At 36.0% G+C, this 21,757-nt stretch overlaps 1 protein-coding gene across 1 annotated transcript; it reads left to right on the forward strand.

Moving 5' to 3' along the window:
- Nucleotides 1–985: 985 nt before the first annotated feature.
- Nucleotides 986–1,574, forward strand: LOC110934132. Its single transcript, XM_022177322.1, has 2 exons — nt 986–1,084; nt 1,140–1,574. Exons 1-2 carry the CDS (start codon nt 986–988, stop codon nt 1,572–1,574), a joined length of 534 nt encoding a protein of 177 aa, XP_022033014.1.
- Nucleotides 1,575–21,757: the final 20,183 nt, after the last annotated feature.

The raw sequence follows: 21,757 nt of genomic DNA on the forward strand, positions 1-21,757 counted from the left end.
CCGGGCAGCCTACTTTTGTTCCTTTTCTTGTATTTATGGTAGAATTAGTTGTCTTTTTGCTTCTTTTGTGATTTTGAGCTCATTTCATCCTGAAAATACAAAAGGAAGACAAAAACACTTTTTTTCTAACATTAGTACTTAAAAAGGGTTAGTTTTGTGCCTTAATTGATGTGATTTATATTTTGCATTTTACACACATCAATCTTACTCTCAGCGCTCCCTTCAATCCATAATCAATCATTGTAAGTATACTCGAACCCTTTTTGCTTTAGCACTTTTGGGTGTTACATAATTTACCTATCAAAATCACAATCGAACACACTATTCAAACTTTTTGAACGCTAACCGATTGCATGTATTACGTGATTAAATGTATGCTTGTTATTACGTTTACACGTGGAAAGCTGTCTACCTGCCTTAGCAACATAGTACTATAGTTTGGACTCAGCACCCGTTCACACGGGGGTTGTTAAGGACAATCTACTTGCATGATTTAAGGTGGTGATCATGTATTGCGAACTGTCTCGGACAGTCAACCCGCAGTCACTGGTATTGATAGGCCCATGTCGATAATTTACATGCATCATTGCCCTCTGTGTACGTGCTGGTTATGCGTAACTATTCGAACTCTATATGCTATTATCAAACTTGTATGCTCACCTTTACATTATATGTATTGACTTATTTTAACGTATGTGACAGGTGTTTAGGATGCTTACTTGCTTTCCCTGCTGTGAAATCGAGACTAGGAAGAGTCTAGAAACCAAGACAATTTATATTTATGTGTTAAAATCTGAGTTGTCGGAACTTGTTTTGTTTAAAGGATATCTATGTCTGTAATAACTAGATTTATCTTATGGGTCACGGTATGGGACGTGATATTTAAACTATTTGGTAATAATAGTTGTTATGGAATTTCTTTGAACAATCTGTTTCGCTCAGTGCCGCGCCCCGATGATTCCGCCATCGGTTGGGGTGTGACAGTATGATAGTGGCCCTCTTGATTTTTCGGTCAACACTGCAAAACATTGGGCTGTTAGTGCTCGGGTTGGCAGCATCATCCCTTCCATCGATTTTAATTGGTGTAAGTGGATCCCGTTAAAATGTAATGTTTTCATGTGGAGGTTGTTGTTGGATAGAATCCGACTAAAGTGGCGCTTCGTAGTAGAAACCTCATCCATGGAGAGGTTTCTTGTGGTTTCTGCATGCTTGAAGAAGAGAATGTGGATCACATGTTTACGGCTTGTGGTATGGCGGCTGGTTTGTGGCAGGGTATCGCTTCTTGGGTTAAACTTCCTCCCATTTTTCTCTTCTCGGTTAAAGATATTGTCGAAGTGGTTGAAGGTTCGAGATGGTCGAAGAATAAAAAGGAGCTATTATATGGGATCCTCATTGTGGCTTGTTGGCGTCTATGGAAAGCTCGGAACGAGAGAGTTTTTGCTCAAAAGAATAGGAACGCCGTAGAGTTAGTGGCGGACATTAAGTCCCTGTCTTATCTTTGGTTATGTAGTAGAGGTAGATTTGGTGGGGTGGATTGGAAGGGGTGGAAGTCATTTGTTTTTGATGTGATGTAATTCTGTCTTGTGGGGTTCCCGTCTTGGGAATTCCCTTGGCTTGTGTGTTTTAATGAAATTTGCCTTTCAAAAAAAAAAAAAAAATCTAAAACCATATTTATCTCTTTTACATTATATATTAAACCCTATATAAAGAAGCAACTACTTTATGCTTCTATAGGTTGTAACATGAGCTTAGCAAGTTTTTCAAAAAAAAAGTTGATTTTCTACTTTTCACCCAAAGGTTTATATCTTTTACAGTTTTAACCCTATATAGTTTGGTTTTATAACTTTAACCCAAAACTTTTCATTATTTGCAATTTAACTTCACAACTTTTTTCACTTATAGTTTTCATCTTTCGCAAATTTTCGTTTTACGTATATTTAACTTCACAACTTTTTTCACTTATAGTTTTCATTTTTCGCAAATTTTCGTTTTACGTATAGTTCTAAATTTTTCGAGTTAATACGACGCGACGTGCATGTGTGGTTCAATGTTTTTACCTCTATTTTTCCACCTTTGAAAGGTTCGTCGCAACATGCATATCCTAGGTTGATTCAGTGTTGGTGATCGATGACGATTGTGTGACATTAGTACTATCTGACACCGTTTTACGCCCCGCCGCAACACGGGGTGTGCTTTGAGGGTTTTCTGAAGAAAAAATGGTTATGCATATGGTTGTCGTAACGTTGGCTTTGGGGGTTTTCCAAAAAAACTGATTTTTTTACTTTTCACCAAAACGCATGTCATAAATTACTTTTAACCCAAAACTATTTATTTTTTTTACTTTTAACCCAAAAATTTTTATGTTTTGCAATCTATCCTCAAAACTTTTTTTACTTTCAACTTTGGCCTTTTATAGTTTTCATTTTCCGCAAATTTTTCGCTTTATGCTTGGTTCTAAATTTTGTGACTTAACACATTGCAACGTGCGTCTTTGCTTTAACGTCTTTACGTTTCACTCTAAATTTTCGCGAGTTAACACGACGCAACGTGCATGTGTGGGTGAACGTTTTTACATCGTCTATTTTTTCCCCGTTTGACAGGTTTAACATAACGTGCGGGTCCTAGATCCACTTTGTTATAACTAAAGAATCCCCGCCGCATTGCGGCGGGTCACAATCCTAGTTTTGGAATTAATTGTCAAGGGTGTCATATGGCAACCAAAGTTCTTCATTTATTAGACCATGTGTAGTGGTTTAGCCAAATAATGCCCCCACTATGGGGCGTTTTGCGACACGTGGCAGTCCAGTCAACATGAGGCATTATTGGGGGTTATTGAAAAAGTGTCGTAGTGGGAATAATGCCCAATAACGCCCATCCCAATCATTTCACAATTATTTTTTTAATTTAAATTATAAAAATCTTCATTAATTTAAAATAAAAATTACACTACTTGAAATTAAAAAAAAAAAACCCGAAAAAGAACAGAAAACAAAAAAACCGAAAAAAATAAACTTAAAAAAAAAAGAAGATGATCTAGAGTCCATATTTTCCCCGAATTTTTTGGCGATGCATTTGCGCAAGGATCAACGCGTCGCCTTGGAGGTGGTCGATCGGTTTGGACAAAAACTCAATGTCCTTTTCCATTTGCCTCGCCTCTTGCATCTCGTTAAACTTTTTGGTTTCGGCCACTCGTTCTTTCATAATCTCATAACGTTGGTGGCCGAGGTCGCGAATGTCTTGGAGACGACGGTCCATCTCCTCGAAATCTTCTTTCAACCCGAGATCGGAAGACGACTCCACCGTTTTTTTCCCGGTTCGCTTATCCTTTCTTCTACCGGGCGGTCGGGTCAACTCTTCTTCAAGTTCCTCGTCAACGTCCACCACCTCATTTAGATCGACATTGCGTACATCCGATGTCGGTGTTTCAGGGTCAACGGAGGATGATGTTTTTGACCGTTTAGCTCGACGTCTACTACTAGACGTCATGGTACCTACTAGCATCCACTTTGGACTTTTTCGTAGTAGATCCCAACACTTATAGTACGGGAAAGGACATTTCGTTTTCTCGTACTCGTCCAAAGTCTTCGTTAATACCCTGACGTCACCTTCACCGCCCGGGCGATTATCGTAGTTACGTTGGTACACTTCTTGGAAGGCATGACACTTGTTGTTGATGTCGGTCCATTTACTAGAAATGGAATCTTTGTCCCGATGCTCGCCTTGACCCCACGTGCTATAAAAGAGTGCACGAACCCTATCCCAAAAAACGGGGCCCGTTTGAAAGTTTGCTACAAATTGAAAAAATATAAGTAAAAATATAAGTTGTATGTTAAAAATAAAAGTTAAAATATAAGTAAAAAATAAGTAGAAATATAAGAGTTACCAATTTCGTGGTCCTCCGAAACGTCGAGCCACGCCCGAGTCAACGTGAATTCCTCCTCCTTTGTCCATTTAAGGTGAGTATTTTTACGTCGAGGTTCGTCCTTTTTTCTTCTTCTTATGCGACCTTCAGCCGTGTTTCGATTTCTCTGGCACCGGTTCGGGTTGCGTCTCCGGCACGACATCGACATTGACATTGGGTTCGGCTTGTTGTAAAGGTTGCGACCCGCGGGCTTGACCGAAGCCGAAGGTGGGAGGCACGAACGGAGTGGCGCCACTCAAGTAAGCCGCGTACGTTAACATGCTCGGGTCCATGTCTTGAAGGTTATACGCGTGTTGCGGTTGGGTTGTGTTCGGGTTCATGGGTCTTGCGGGGACACCAGAGGGGGGTCGGAATGGATGCATGTTTGTATAAAATATAGAAGAAGTAGGAGAGAAAGTGTGAGTTTTTTTTTATAAAAAATAGGAAAAAGTGGGTAATATATATATAGTGGGTAAATTTTGGAATTAAAAAAAATAAAAATATTAAAAGAATTGACCGTTGGCAACGGTCATATCTCTCGCCCCTATGCACAATTCAGCGTTTTATTTAAAACGCCAAAACAATTTTTTTTTTCAAAAAACACGCCAAACAACGCCCTATTTAAGCGTTTTTTTGGAATTTAAAAAAAAAGGCCCTGGGGGTCTTAGATAGGATAGATTTGTAAGTAATTATTAGATTACCAATAATGATGTGAGATTTCATTAAATTTGTTTAATCGTTAATATGATGTGAAAATTTTAAACAATGACATGGTTGTTTCAATTAAAAATCACATTTTTATTTGAAATTTTATAAAACACAAAATAATTAGTTCTAATTTTAAAATTATTTTTTTATGAGTTTGTATATGTATTTTTAGATCATAAAATTATGTTTTTTTAGTGTGTAAAATTAGGTAAAGCACATTTTCTATTCATTTTATTCATAAAACCATATTTGTATTTTCATCATATTTAACATTAAAAAAACTTGGTAAAACTTGACACATCATTATTGGTGAAAGACAAAAAAAATAATAAGTTTCCATTACATAATTAGGACAGTTAACAAATTTGGTTATATTATTGTGGCATTTTCCTAATTTTTATATTCAAATGTAGAACTTTTTCTAAATTTCTAAAAAAATTTATACGTACAACAAAAAATCTTTATAATAGTTGATGTATTCTAAATTTCTAAAAAATGTTATACGTACAAAAAGAACTTTATAATAGTTGATATATCTTAAAGGTAAACATCGGATAAAATGGTTATCCACCACACACAGGCACGCCTATATATTAACGCTATATATTAGAGGAAATCAAGTCATCAATTATTGTTTTAAACATAAAGTTAAAAAATACATTTATTTTTTATAAATAAAAAAACAACTTTAGAATAAAAAGTTGTTTAACATCTCCCACCTTCTATCCACATTCAATATAAATGGAAGAAAAGGACACTTCCTCACCAAGATAAGCACTACACATAAGCTAATCATTGATTGAATAGTATTTAATTCATCTTCTCTTTCCAAAATTAAGTAATTTGAACAAATGAAAGAAATGATATAACAAAAAAATAACGAGGAAACTTAACTAGAAGCAAGCCTGTATTTAGCTTTTAATAAGGCTCTTAATAATTTAGACATTTTATAAATTCAGTACTTATTGGTTCAGACCATTTGTTTCATAAGCAGATGTTTGAATGGTTCAAACATTTGTCTCTGAATTGTTAAGTATTATACTGAGTCTGAATGGTTAAGACCTCTAATCTGAATTGGTCAAATATTTGTCTCTGAATGGTTAAGCAATTATACTGGTTGTTAATTATTCAGACATCTTACTGTTTCAACACTTAATGATTTAGACCTCTTATTAGTTTAGCACCTAACCATTCAGAATTTTTAAAACAACCCTAAATAGAAGTTTTAAATTCTTCTCTTACAGATTTATTTTTTCCACCACTTTAAGAAGTAAAACGAGTACAGGTATTTTAACATGTTGTCATCAAATACTCGTTAGGTACACAGAAGAACATATTAAAATAAATGAAAGTATGCACGTTGGGTAGATGTGACCCTAATATCAGTACAACACGGAGCAAGTTTACTTAAATGTACCCACCCTTAAGATTATCGACCAAAAAGCGATGTTGTAACGAAAAACTAGCAACACGATAGCAACAAAATATAACCCATCGTGATGAAATACAACAAGGTAACAACAAAATGGTAGTGTATTAGCGATAAAGTATAACCCATTATAAATCCAATGTGAATCGCCATGAAAGACCAACGGCAACAAGCTAGAAATATGATCCTCTAATATTAGCTATAAAAATAGAATTGTGATAGTGATGAAATGGCACTAGAGCGAAATGCCGAAAGCTATTGTTAAAGGGACATGAAACCCAAGTGAACCACGTTAAGGAAGAGACATAGAAGAAACTCACCATTCACAAATAACATAAATGTTTGATGTTTAATGTCTTTAATCTTGTGTCACAGTCTCTTGTTACTAAAATGTTTTATTATAACATTAAAGAACATAACCAGACCATGGGCGTAGCTTAAGAGGGGCCGGGGGACCCCCGAACTTTTCGCTCAGTAGTGTTATATATGTAGTTTTCGTATAGAAATTTTTCGGTATATACGTTTCGACCCCCCGGTTCTATAGAAATTTTTGAATATATACGTTTTTGACCCTTCCGTCATCATTGTTAAGTTTCGCCACTGAACCAGACCCAAGAATAGAAGGAAATAATATATCTTGTAATTTAATTAAAAATTTATTGTTCTAAAGGTACTTTAAATTAGAAGAAAAAGTGTGTAATGTTGGTGGGAGTAAAATAGTGAGAGGGATGTTTGAAAAGAAATATAAAATAGACATTAAAAAGACTTATGAAAAGTGTTTTGGATGTATGAAAACGAAACAACACGAGACTTCAGAAATCTAAATTGTCATTTATTTATTGCGTGTTCCAAACTTTTAGTTAAAAAAAACAATACAGATAACTAATACTATATGATGTGTCTTTTAATTAAAAATAAATAAAAAAGACGCCAAATTAAGACAATGATGGATAAAAGAAATTTCGTTTTGTTTTACGATGTAATTGTCTAAACTTTTATACAGATGACTTGAAAAAACGGTATCTAAAGGTTCACTTGTCAGTCTAAATTATAAACTAAGACGTAACTTTTGGGTAACGCATGCAGTGTTAATCACTTGATTCCATCACATATATATCTTATATTCATTCTAGCTTTCATTAATTTTATGTCTTTATCCTCTTCTCTTATAGGCCGTCTATTCGGTGTATAGTGCGTTTTGCTTAATACCGTTGGTTAGCAGGGTGCTAATGGGAACCGTGAGATGTTCAATAACAACTTTTAGAAAAAGGAAACTAAAAGTTTATGTTGAATCAAATCTTATATATCTAATATAAAAGTTTTTGTTTGTTGTTGAGCTCATGTGAAGTTTATATGATAAAGGAATCAAGTATCAACGCACCCTAACAAAATAACATGTTACACAAGAAGGGGATGGGAAGTACGGAATATGGGAGACGAACATGAATTATAATTGACAATAACATTTAAATATATAGATTAGAATCAAATTAAGATCGTAACTTCATCATTGGTCGGGGTAACACACATATAAATAAGAGGGTTTTAATAAGATGCTTTCACATTTGCATCATTTGCTATTTAACTTGTGTCTATTAAAAAAAACTTTGAAAATTGAAGAGAAAAATAATTTCTAAAAGTTTATTCTCACTATAAAGAAAACATTAAAAAATGAAGAGAAATAATTTTCAAAAAAATTTATTCTCTATGCTTCGAAGGTGAAGTGTCGCTAAGTCTATTAATCGTTGAGTTGATTGAATTGACTTATGAATAAAACTTAACTTGCCCCCTCTTTTTATGTACCCCACCAAACCTTGCTTTCGTTAAACAAAAACACCTTTCATTTCAAAACCGACGTTAATCATGCTTGAAAGGTTTTTTTTAACAAAAAATAATTAAATAAAAATATAAACACTAAAATGATTATAAAAATAAAGGGACTCCTTTTTATAAATTACCATTTTTTTTGTAAACTAAGGCTAACCGTTTTGGGCGTTAACCCATTTACATCCATTGCCAAGTTGGAGACGTGGGGGCGCACAACCCCCCCCCCCCACCCCACCCCCACACCAAGGTGTGGAAGATGAGGCGAGTAGTGGCGTGGCTCCGGTTGAGGGCGTGAAGGGCACAATTCATTTATTTTTTGATATATAATCAATCATATCTAATCACTCCAACCCAAAATCAAATTTAACATAAAACCCTTTAGACGCCTGGGTGTGGGAGCAGGTTGACGGTCAAGGAGCTGAGGTGGTAGTCGACCCCGACGGGGAACACCACGCCCTTCGCCTTTTCTTCGGTGCCGACGGGGAAAATACCCCGATCTCCCCCGAACCATTTTGCTTGTTGATGCTGCGGTTGTTAGTTGATGATTGGAGGAAAATCAAAAGGGGGTGAAGGAGAACCATTTCCCTTGATGTAGATGAGGGGGAGGTGGTGATGTGGATGTTGGGGGAGGGCACTTCCACACCCCACAGCCTTAGAGACGTACAACACCCCTTTAGAGTCTCTTACCAAACTTATGTGACACCACATGACCACAATTTTCCATCTTAAAGCCCCTCGAAAACACATAACCTAATAACCTTTGCCCTATAAAATTATATAGGGGTAAAGTAATTATAATGTTTCGAATGAAGTATCATAATTCTTTGTGAAAAAGTATGATAATCTAGGTGTAACCACTGAAAGTTACATTAGTTAAATCTATGCAAATTTCATCGGAAACTTTCTGGTTGCCATTGTTCTAAATAGCCATTGCTAATTCAATTACCAATGATACAAATTTGCTACTGATGCTCAATTTCATAACTGATCTCAAAAACCATCAATTATCTGGATCAACTAATCATCACGTTCTACTAATAACCATTATTCATGCAACTTTTCATCAGGTCATACAACTCGCTTCCATCAGGGGTGTTGCCTCTTGGATACCACAAGGGGCCGACCCCTTTACCTCCATTAGGGAGGTAGTGCTTGACCCCTTGAAACTTTCCATGGTCTAGGGTTTTCGCTCCTAAGAACCATTGAGGTTTCATGGTATCCGAAATTAAAGTAGTCTTTACCAATAAACATCTGCAAACTTGCATCTATGTTTGCTTTTGTTTTTCATTTGGTTGTTAAATAAAGTTCAATTAGCCAAATTGTTTTGATGACAAAATGTATTATTCTTATGTTTTATTATAAGTTGTTATCAAATATAATTTATCACTTATTGTTTGTAAATTAGGAATGACCATAATGAGAGGTTATCTTTATTTACATTTATATATACTTTATAAGTGATCAGTAGACAATTGTTTAAAAAATAACTAGGCCAAATGACTTGTAATATGTGGAGTTACACAAAGGTGACAATCCTCATTCCACACTATTTCGTTTGTTCCTGACATAATTGTCTATTTTCCCTTCTAAATTTGGCATCCAAATAAAGACCAATGGCAAACTCTGAAAATAGGATGTTGATCCATTTATTGTTAGATCTTGGCTTGGCAGTTGGTTTGGATTGATTCCAGCTTTTAAAGACTTTGAACGGTAAGTTTAACATGTAAGTATTGAAGGGTGAAACACTAAATGATTGTTATTGAATAATTATATAGAGATTACGAGTAATCTTAGAAACCTAACTAAGCCCGTGGACCCATAATAATATAGTTTAATACTCCCCCGCAGTCATAGCGTAAGGAAACTAAAATATCAGTGGTTTGGTTGTGTGCTTGAGTTCTATTTCTAGATGCTACCATAGTTGCCGATGATGATGATAAATGATGTCACAATACAATTAAGCCTTTTGCGGCAAACAAAATATAATGGCATGGGCCACAAATGCACACAAAAGAAACCTTTCCTTTGTCAATATTTCAATTCCAAACATCCAAATTGTTTGTCAAAATCGAAATTTCAAATAGCGGCGACTTTTACAAAATAATTGTAACCAGTCAAGCAAGGGTCGACTAATGCAGAGATCGGGACGACGACTAAAAACGGTTATATATGAAGATTTTAACTCAAACACACATACCAAAGATTGTATGGATGATAGTTATTTAGAAAGGTTTTGGGAATCGTGGCTGGTATAGAATCTAGAACCAAAACCTAGACTTTATTTAGAACATGAAACAAGAAAAAGTGAATGGAAAACTAAGGAACAAAACAAAGGTGGGTGATATGCATGAATTAGTTATATTTTTATAAATGGATTTTTCGTTCACACAATTTAGTTTTAAAATAGTTTTTACCTTATGACTAAGTTTGTAGGTATGAATCGGATATCAATCCGTGGACACAGTGTCTCAATACTAAACTTTTATTACTTTAATGTCTTTTCAATTATCGAGACACTGTGTCCACGGATTGATATCAACATAGTCATTAGTGGATTCTTAGTTTAAGCAACTTTCCTAATTTATAATGCAATAATATAAAAAAAATACTAAAACAACAAGAACTAACGACTTCCAAGAGGAAGTTGCTTAAACTAAGAATCCACTAATGACTATGTGACGACTAATCGAAGCTCTAGTGATGAAACAACCTAAAGAATAACTAAGTTCGGGTCAAGGTTCCTAGTTTTAGAATTCTTTTGGAAAATTAAAATGAATAACACTCTAATCACATACGAAACATTATTTTATGCTCGGTCGTAAAGTGATGTTAATCTATTAATCAAGAGTTACTCGTTTGTTAAAACTCTTAACTCAACAACTTAGGGAAAACTAACATGAACAACATACTAATCACCCTCAATTTCTTTCAAGTAAATAACATTTTAACATTGTTTTTGAGATAAACCACAAGCATGACCATGCTAGAAGACAATCTTGGCCTAAATCATCATACCTACACAAGTAAATACTATAGAATTCACCTAAACACTATCATGATCTTTCCAAATCCAAGTGCAAGAATTCATACACATATTCAAATCATCATCTATTTCATGTTAGCAATCACCATTCCTAGTCTCATGCTACGAATCAAACTAACAAATAACAAGATTCAATAAACATAATCTACACATGGGTTTTCCAACATGTCATGCATAAATTTATGATCAAACATTCATGAACAACAACCTTCAATATGCATATGAACTACAAGAACAAGCTAGAACATTATTATGAAGAATTGAATATTAACAAACACTTATCATCACATCAACTTCCATATTCATCACACATTCAAAAGATTTAACATGTTTTAGACAACTACAAGTGTTTAGCCCATAAGTTTACAAGAACTACAAACATGCAGTACCAAAATTCATGGTTAAAATCAAGAAATATCAAAACATAAACAAGCAAGGAAGTAGGAAGCTTGATAAATGATGATCTTCTTGATGTTGGAAGCCCTCTTGATACTTGAAAATGGATGGAATCACCAAATTTTTGGAGTTTAGAATTGGTGGGTGAAAACTCCAGGGGCCTCTTTTGAAAGAGAAGTTGTTCTCTTTTTATTACAGGGCATGAGAAACAGGGCCTTGCTTGATTGTAGACAAGGCCTTGCTTCTATGTGAAATTGGATGTTGACTCGATCTATCACTCCCATTAGTTCTCCGGTGTTCAAGACAACTATTCCAGAGTAGTTACTGGGACTTGGTAACGTGAGATTATGTTTAAAGCTATTTTTGGTTCTGCTTAAGTTCTGAAGAAGAAAAGGGGGTGCACACCTTTCTTTTGTGGAAGCAAGGATACAACGTCTAGTTTAGGAATTAGGGTTACTAGCATGACCTTGCTTTGTGTGAGGCAGGGTCTTTCTTGTAAAAACATTTTGTTTGGGGCAAGACGTTGTTTATGCAAGGCATGGCCTTGACCTTAACCATCATCACAACAACAAACAGAATGTCCTAAACTTCACTTGTCTTCATAAATCTTTAACGGCTCTCAACAAACATTAACTAAACATGGAATTGTTGGTTCAGTTCTGTTTATAGATGAGGGAAAACATTAAAACATACATGTTACAGCAGACAGTGCAGTGGAGAATCCAGTCAGAGATGATCCCATCGTGTTCGACATATGTGTCAGTGTGATCCGGTTCCTCCTTAGGGTGCTGACTGATGATGGTGACTAAGAAAACCGACAAGGGAATCGGTTATGGGAAAGGGAGGTCGATGATGATGATGTTATGATTAGGTTGTCTGATTGAGTGTGTAACCTTATGACCTCTACATAATTCTCCTTATATAAGCACCCAGGAGGAAACCTAATTAGTTAATAAGGGTAATATGGTCCATCAACAATTACCAACTAATTATTTAATAGGTTATTATATATTTTGATCTATATTATGTAAATGATTATAGTGGCTACTAGATTAAATATTAAACATAATATATTTAATCTTACATTCTCCCACTTAGCCGAGTAATCATTTACTATGTGTATTAGATAAGCCTGATCAGGAGTTAACACTCATTTTAGCCTTAAACAAGTACTATAGCAGAGAAATACAACCGTTGAATCATTATGCGACTCAGGACCCCCATTAATTATACTATAGCCTTAATTTAAAACCTAATCGTCATGATCAAAATACGCATAAGCCCTTTGTTTGATTTGTAACTTTATTTGTCTATATGCCATTATACCGGTTGAACATATTCTAAGAGACATACAAAATCAAACTGAGGAAATTTCATTAACATAAAACATAAGCTAGTACAATATGCTCAAATAAGGTCTTTACTAAATCCCATATTCCGAACATGTTCTTCGTAAACTTTAGGAGGGAGACCTTTAGTCATCGAATCCGCAAGTATATCTTTAGTACTAATATACTTGATACAAAGATTATTTTCCTCAACTCGTTCACGTACGAACAGATATTTTGTATCGAGATATAAACCAGCTCCAGTCGAACTGTTACTGTTCGAGAAACTAACGACAGCTGAATTATCACAATAAAGCTTCAATGGTCTAGAAATGGAATTATCAATTTTGAGTCCAGTGATCAGATTTCTAAGCAACATTCCATGACAGGTTGCGTTATAAACAACAATATACTCTGCCATCATTGTGGAAGTTGTGGTCAACTGTTGTTTATGACTCTTCCAAGAGATAGGGCCGCCTACTAGCATAAAGATATAGCCCGAAGTGGATTTCTTGTCATCTTTGCATTTGGCAAAGTCAGAATCAGAATAGCCCACCACTTCTAAATGATCACTTCTTCTATAAGTTAGTTTATAGTCTTTCGTCCCTTGCAGACATCGAAGTACCTTCTTAGCTGCTTTCCAGTGATCTAGGCCAGGATTAGTCTGATAACGGCTTAGCATTCTAGCAATATAAGCGATATCTGGGCGAGTACAGACTTGAGCATACATCAAGCTCCTGACTACTAATGCGTAAGGTATCTGGCTCATTTGCTCCTTCTCAACCTCTGTTGTCGGACACTGGAATGAACCGAAAACATCTCCTTTAACTACTGGAGCGACGGAGGGTTTGCATTGTTGCATGTTATACCGTGTAAGGACACGATCTATGTAAGCCTTCTGGGACAATCCTAAGATCCCTTTGTGTCTATCTCGGTGGATTTCGATGCCAATGACGTAAGAAGCATCTCCAAGATCCTTCATGTCGAAGTTATGCAAGAGTAACCGCTTCGACTCATGCAACATGTCTAAACTATTACTTGCCAATAGAATATCATCTACGTAAAGGACAAGTATAGTAAAGTTGCTCCCACTCATCTTAAGGTAGGTGCATTGATCCACTTGATTCTTCATAAAACCTTGCTTCTTCATGACTTCATCAAACTTGAGGTACCACTGACGTGATGCTTGTTTTAACCCGTAAATGGATTTCTTTAACTTACAGACTAGATGCTCCTAACCTTCAGGTTTAAAGCCTTCGGGTTGCTTCATGTAAACATCTTCGTCTAAGTCTACGTTAAGGAAAGCGGTCTTAACGTCCATCCGATGCAGCTCTAAATCAAAATGAGCTACTAGGGCCATGACGATCCTTAATGAATCTTTACGAGAGACAGGTGAAAACGTCTCTTGATAATCAATTCCCTCTTTCTGAGTCTAGCCCTTTGCAACCAATCTCGCTTTGTAACGTTCAACGTTCCCGTTCGGATCTAGTTTTGTTTTGAACACCCATTTACAACCTACGGGTTTGACACCGTTGGGTAATTCTACCAAATCCCAAACGTCATTTTTCTTCATAGATTCAAGCTCATCAATCATTGCTTTATTCCATTCAGAAGACTGATCACTGCTAATGGCTTCATTGTAAGAGATAGGATCATTGAGCTTTCCGGGATCCATTTCAGTCAGGTGGGTAACATAATCATCCCAATTAGTAGGCCTTCTTTGCCTAGATGACCTCCTGAGTGGATTATCAGGTTCAGCGTTGTCTTGGTTTTGAGCGTTTGATATGCCTTCGTCATGAGGAATAATGGGTTCTGATTGTAGAGACGAATTTGCAGTTGGTGCAGTAGCTTCAGGTACAGTAGTTGCATTGGGTAAAAGAGGAGTAATCGGAGTAATGGCAAGCGACGAATCCCTCCCCCCGCGTCTTGTACTTCTTGAAATTCTTCGTAAGGGTTAGTACTGCTCCCACTGACCTCGAAATCCTCCAGGAACGCGGCACGCTTGGTTTCAACAATACGGGTGACATGGGAAGGACAATAGAAACGATAACCCTTAGAATTATCAGGATACCCGATAAAGAAACAGGTAACTGTTTTAGGGTCAAGTTTCCTTAGGAAAGGATTGTAAAGTTTTGCTTCAGCAATGCAGCCCCATACTTTCATATATTTAAGACTCGGTTTCCTTCCTGTCCAAAGTTCATAAGGAGTTTTAGGGACAGACTTAGAAGGAACTCTATTGAGTATATGAACAGCTGCTTTTAACGCTTCGGTCCAGAGGAATAATGGTAAATTAGTGTTGGCTAACATACTATGCACCATGTTCATAAGGTACGGTTCCTTCTTTCAGCGACACTGTTCTGCTGAGGTGTACCAGGCATGGTGTATTGGTTCACAATCCCCTGGCCCTTACAAAACTCATAAAATGGACCAGGAGCTTGACCCACATCAGTATGTCTTCCATAATATTCACCGCCATCATCTGATCTCACAACTTTAATCTGACGATCTAATTGCTTTTCAACTTCAGCCTTATAATCTTTAAAAGTTGTTAGAGATTCAGATTTCTCCTTAATAAGATACAAGTACATGTTACGAGAATAATCATCAATGAAAGTAATAAACGAAGTATGTCCTGTTATGCCAGCGATTTGGTAGGGACCACTAATGTCAGTGTGAATGAGTTCTAATAAATTAGAGCTCCTAGTGGCACCTTTCTTATTCGCTAATCTCATTTTACCTTTAAGACATTTGACACATGTTCCAAAATCAGAGAAATCGAGAGGAGGTAAGACTTCATCCTTTACGAGACGATTTAGTCGTTCTCTTGAAATGTGGCCTAAACATTGATGCCACAACATGGATGAAGTTTCTAAGTCTCGTTTCTCTTTCATCTTTGTGAGTGATTCATTAATGTTATATGACAACAAATATTTGGAAAAGCCATCATCTAGTTCTAATCTATAGAGACCACCATCCAGAATACCAGTACCATAAAGAACAGAATCATAGAGGATAGAGAGTTTGCGATGACCATGGGAAACAATAAAACCGTCCATGTCTAACTTTGGTCCTGATACAAGGTTCCGAGTTACCTCAGGAACATATAAGGTATCATAAAGTTTAATACATAAACCAGTTTTCATAACTAATTGTAATGTTCCAATGGCCTTCACTTCTAATTCTCGATCATCCCCAACCTTAAGCGTTCTTTGGTTTCTTTCCAGCTTCCGGATTGAAAGGAATCCCTGAGTTGAATTGGTAACATGAACCATAGAACCAGAATCAAACCACCAAGAATTAGCAGGAACACTTAAATTATAGGACTCAAGTATCATAAAATAATCGTTACCTTTCTTAGCCAGCCACTCCTTAAAGTCAGGGCATTCCTTCTGCATATGTCCTGTCTTTTTACAGAACTTGCAGCGGATTCTGCCTAAGGAGTTCTTAAAGCTGGAAGGTGCACTTGTATTAGGATTGGGCCTTTGGACTTTAGAAGCATCCTTCCTCTGATGATTCTTCTTCCTTTTATTAGTGTTGGAGGTGGTGAAGTTAGCAACATCAGTAGTGCGATCCATCCTCATACGCTCTTCCTCCTGTACGCACATAGCGACCAGCTCACTCATCGTCCATTTGTCCTTCTGAGTGTTGTAATTGATCTTGAATGCTTCAAAGGACGAAGGAAGCGAAGTGATGATAAAATGAACAATGAAACCATCACTGATCTTCATTTCCAGCCCCTTCAGCTTATTGGCCATGTTATTCATCATCATGATGTGCTCGCGAATGCCGCTCCTCCCATCATACTTAGTTGTCACCAGCTTGAGGATAAGGGTACTAGCGTGTGCTTTAGACGTCCCTTTAAACTGCGCCTCCACATGTTCCAAGTAGGTTTTAGCATCTTCAGAATCAGGAATGGCTCCTCTGATTGCATTACTGATGGACTGCTTCATGAACATGAGAGACATGCGGTTACACCTAGTCCATTTTTCATGAACTATCTGCTCAACAGCAGTACTCTGAGTGGTAAGGTCCGCTGGCTTATTCTCTCTTAGAGCATAATCAAAATCTAGCAGCCCAAGCGTAAGCATGAGAGCATCCTTCCATGCAGCAAAGTTATCACCAGTCAAAGGTGGAATCCCCTGATTTGGTGCTGATAGTGGAAATAAGATGAGCAAGTTATGATACTAAGGAAGAACTTCTAATGTGATCTAAGGGCATGTTAAACTAAGGCAGGCATAAATAATGACCATTTTACATTATGAAGCTGTGATATTGTCTATTACTAACATCAAAATAATAGACTTAGTTAAAAAAATTCTACTTAAATGAAGACAAATCAGCTTTGGCCGGAAGTGTAATCATTTAAGCATATGTGCAAAGTGGTTGTAACAAATCAGCTTTGGCCAGAAATTTAGACAATCACCTTAGTTATGCACTTGTTAAGTATGCTATTGATGTGCTAAAAGTGGTCTAAATAAATTAACTAAATTAAACCCTAAACTAGATTCTCTAAGTTTTAAATTTATAACTAAGACTCTCTAAACCTAGACCACACAACCGGCAAGTGTACCGGTCAATGTAGTATAGCCTAAGTAAGTCCGAGTGTCGAACCCACGAGACTCTCTAACTACGTTTACTAGACTCGACTAACTTAACTGACCTAACTGAATTACTTGTTTTTATTGTTTCGGGGGGTTTTCTAACAATCCTAAAATTACGACTAAAATAAACTAATTAACTAGACTAACTAAGACGCGACTTAGACGAAGATTGAGACCAGAGATGACGAATGACTACCTAGGCTAGAATCCTATTTAATTAGGAATGAATTTCTATTCGAAACTAAAGTGGTATGGAACCGGGATCTTCGTATGCTAAACCCTAAGAAATCCCTACTAAGACCTCCCGACCATTCTCAGGAAGAAACCTGTGAGACTCTACAGGGCTGTTATGACTACCGGTTGGTTAGACTTCCTCTCAGTCCTCTAACTTCTTTAAAAGTGCCTTAATCCGACAATCTACCTCTCAACGCGAAAGTCTAAGGCAACTATGGATTTTAATTTAGTTTAATAGACACGAATATGATTAGGGAACTAAGACCGATTTCTCTCAAAACCTAATCCTAGCTATATATCAAACCGAGACCTATTAATAACCTCGAGCCTCTCAGCGACAAGATTAGCAGAATATCAAGTTCTAAATATATTTTATTTACCGTTTCTAAGGTTATTGGCCAATTCACCCAAAGACTACCCGAACCCGCAAAGACTCGAACAATCAACACAAACCTATCCTATGAAAGACATTCACCAAGGTTCATGTGAAACAAATAAACAATCAATAATCAAAACTAGATACGCATACGCACTAAGTTAAAGATTCCAAAGTTCTTTACTTTTTAAGAAAAACCCATACACACGATAATAAACGAATAAAAATCCAAACTTTATTAAATATTCATCATAACCTAGGTAGTTTGAAAAGTCTAGCCAAGAACCATAGCCAAGAACAAGAAACAAGTCTCAAATAAATAACAAATCATAGTATCAAGTTGAAAGAAACACAAAGTCTTTAAAACTGAATACTAATAAATTTCAAACCCGGACGTGAATCTTGATCGCGGCTTTGAAACTTGAACCAATTGGCTTCCTTCTCTTTGATTTCTTTCTCTTGATCGCACCTACTGTCTTCCCGTCCAACCCTGTATCAAATCAGCCGTCCCTCTTCTGTTGTGCGTCCCCCAGAAACCTTCTTTTATTTTTCACCGTAGGGCTGCCACTAATTCCTTATTTCCATTTGCAATTGCTAGCCCAAAAGAAAAATGTCCACCCCTTTTTAATTTTTCGTTGATGATGTATATCCCTTATTTTCTTTTCTTTTAAAAAGTGGCGTCCATCAAGATAAGGATTCCCCTTTTACAATTCGTTCACTTCCAAACAAATATAATATATGCCATATTCTTTTTTCCTTGTAGCAGTTTAAAAATAAAGAGATAAGTAGGCTCGGTTCAATCACAGAAAATGGCTGTAATTTTTATTTCTGTTACTGGTGCTCCACTCTACCCAACTGGCTGGTTATTTCCATATTACTCGTTTTCGCTCCATTTACACCAGAACCTGGACCAACACAAAATAATATAATAACATACTAAAAACTAAATAAAACTTATACAATAATTATACACTTTACACGGGACAAATATGTGTATTTTACCCCACATCAGCTATCTATGAAGGAATTAAATCAGCTTTGGCCAGATATTAAGACATTCATGTTTACGATGCACACTTAACATAGCTTTCGTAATACTTGAACGATAAGTAGATGTATCAAATCAGCTTTGGCCAGAAATGATACATCAGAAGCTCATTCAAGTTAAGCCATTTTTGTTTTGTAAAGCATTATCTGATTCTGATTAATTAACTGAGTAATTACAAAACCAACTATTTAATAGCAAACCACCCGTTAGCGCGGATGGAACTGCCAAATTTTAGTTCACATTAACTGCCAAATTTTATGAACACTCATGATTTCGGATGAATCATGTCTTGGATTCATCCGAATGACTAATTTCGAATCATTTCAGACTATCCGAAATGGATGATTTCGAATGATTTCGGATGTGTCCAAGACGCGTAAGTCAAGTCATTTCGGATAATTTCGGATGATTTCGGATGATGATACTTAGTCCGAGATTCATCCGGAATGGTCAGTTCTTGATGATCCGTGATGCATTTCGGGTGATTTCGGATGGGAATGCTTAGTCCGAGATTCATCCGAAATGGTCAGTTCTTTGATCATCTGTGATGCTTAGTCCGAAATGGTCATTTGCTGATCCGTAATGGGCGAACAATGTTCATCCGGAATGATCAGACAGTTGCCGATCCGTGATGGGCGAACAATATTCATCCGGAATGATCAGACAGTTGTTGATCCGTAATGGGCGAACAATGCTCATCCGGAATGATTAGACAATTGCTGATCCGTAATGGGCGAACAATGCTCATCCGGAATGATCAGACAGTTGTTGATCCGTAATGGGCGAACAATGTTCATCCGGAATGATCATCCGTAATGATCAGATCCGTAATGTGTTCTTCAAGCTGTTACAGCTGTTAATGTGAAAACATAACAGAAATTTCGAAATCTTAGGAATTGTGATAGAGTTTCCTATTTTATCATTAATCTAATTTTATCAGAAAATTTCGAAAATCTGTTTATCCTATTAACAGATTTCGAAAACCTTATTAGATAAAATTTGATCAAAAATAGGAAAACATTCCACAATTCAAATTATATTCCAAAACATAAAGGGAATTTCGAATTTTAACTAAGAACATGATGAACCCTAAAAATTAACCTTAAACCCTATATCCGAAATCTGGAAATTTATTGAACATTTAATCAAATTCTTAAACATTATGATTTCGGAACAGTAATAATTGGATAAAACATATGATCCGAGATGTATTGAACAGATCCGAGATGATATCTCGGATGATGAAACCGAATTTTATTAGGGTTTTTCAAATCCTGTTTTCCAGTTTTATTCCAGATTCATGGATACAAAAACAGAACTGACTAATCAACATATGCTCTGATACCACATGTTGGTTCAGTTCTGTTTATACATGAGGGAAAACATTAAAACATACCTGTTACAGCAGACAGTGCAGTGGAGAATCTAGTCAGAGATGATCCCATCGTGTTCGACATATGTGTGAGTGTGATCTAGTTCCTCCTTAGGGTGCTGACTGATGATGGCGACTAAGAAAACCGACAAGGGAATTTGTTATGGGAGAGGGAGGTCGATGATAATGATGTTATGATTAGGTTGTCTGATTGAGTGTGTAACCTTATGACCTCTACATAATTCTCCTTATATAAGCACTCAGGAGGAAACCTAATTAGTTAATAAGGGTAATATGGTCCATCAACAATTACCAACTAATTATTTAATAGGTTATTATATATTTTGATCTATATTATATAAATGATTATAATGGCTACTAGATTAAATATTAACCATAATATATTTAATCTTACAGGAATTTCACAAATGAGGAAAATAAGTATCAAATCACGTGAACATTCAGATAAACGATTGTAAAACGGGTTTAAAATCATTCTATAAATATGTATAAATTTAAGCACATCCGTGGGATAGGGTGATGGCGGTGGCGGCACACCGCCCAGTCTAGGGTTTGAACACGTTGATGACACCTAGGGTTTGTATTTTCGTGGTGGCGTGACAGAGAAGAAGGTAACCGAAACCTTAAGGCTCTAATACCATGTTGAATGGTGAAATATAAAATGCTTATTATGGAATAATTACATTATAATATGTAGAGATTACGAGTAACCCTAAAAACCTAATTGAGCCTCTGGGCCCATACTAATATGGTATAATAGTAAAGAACTTGTTAGAATTTGAATTAAGGTCAAAGCTCTAAATTACTCACCCAATGAAGCTAGTAGTAACATACAAACGAGAATTTAATTTTATTTATATGTCTAACTAGGTTATCACCCGCGAACTTCGCGGGTAGAAACATTAACTTTATATTAATCGAACTATGTCATTAAATAAAATAAAAATACATGTTTTCGAACATAATTTTTTTATAATTGTTTTGAATTGAAAGTTGTAGTCATTGGGTTGCGAGTAAGGTCAGAAACTTCGGGCAAGAACCAGAGGCAGAAACTTGCCTCATTGAATGACCCAAGAAACAAAAAAAAAACTTTTATTTTTTATAATAAAATATACGCATGGAGTTGTTCGAACCTACAAAACAAACTCATTTAATTAAATTTAGAAATTAATTAAAAGTTTACATAAGAAAATATAAACAACAAAAACTTTATTCATTAAATATACATTATATATTTTTTAACAATCATGACCAATCGAAATATAACAAACTAATAACATGGATATTAATATAATGTTGATTGTTCCCATTTTCAAATAATCACTTGTTTATTAAAAAAAAATCCATTAACTTTGAAGGCATTAAACTGTCTTGCTAATGGTATTCATTCATACCTAATACGATACGCTAATCAATAAATAAAACACACACACACTAAAAAACCATTCAAATAATAATGTTGAGTAAATCATT

Source organism: Helianthus annuus, chromosome 4 (genome assembly GCF_002127325.2).
Source record: "Helianthus annuus cultivar XRQ/B chromosome 4, HanXRQr2.0-SUNRISE, whole genome shotgun sequence".
In the NCBI taxonomy this organism is placed as follows: Eukaryota; Viridiplantae; Streptophyta; class Magnoliopsida; order Asterales; family Asteraceae; genus Helianthus; species Helianthus annuus.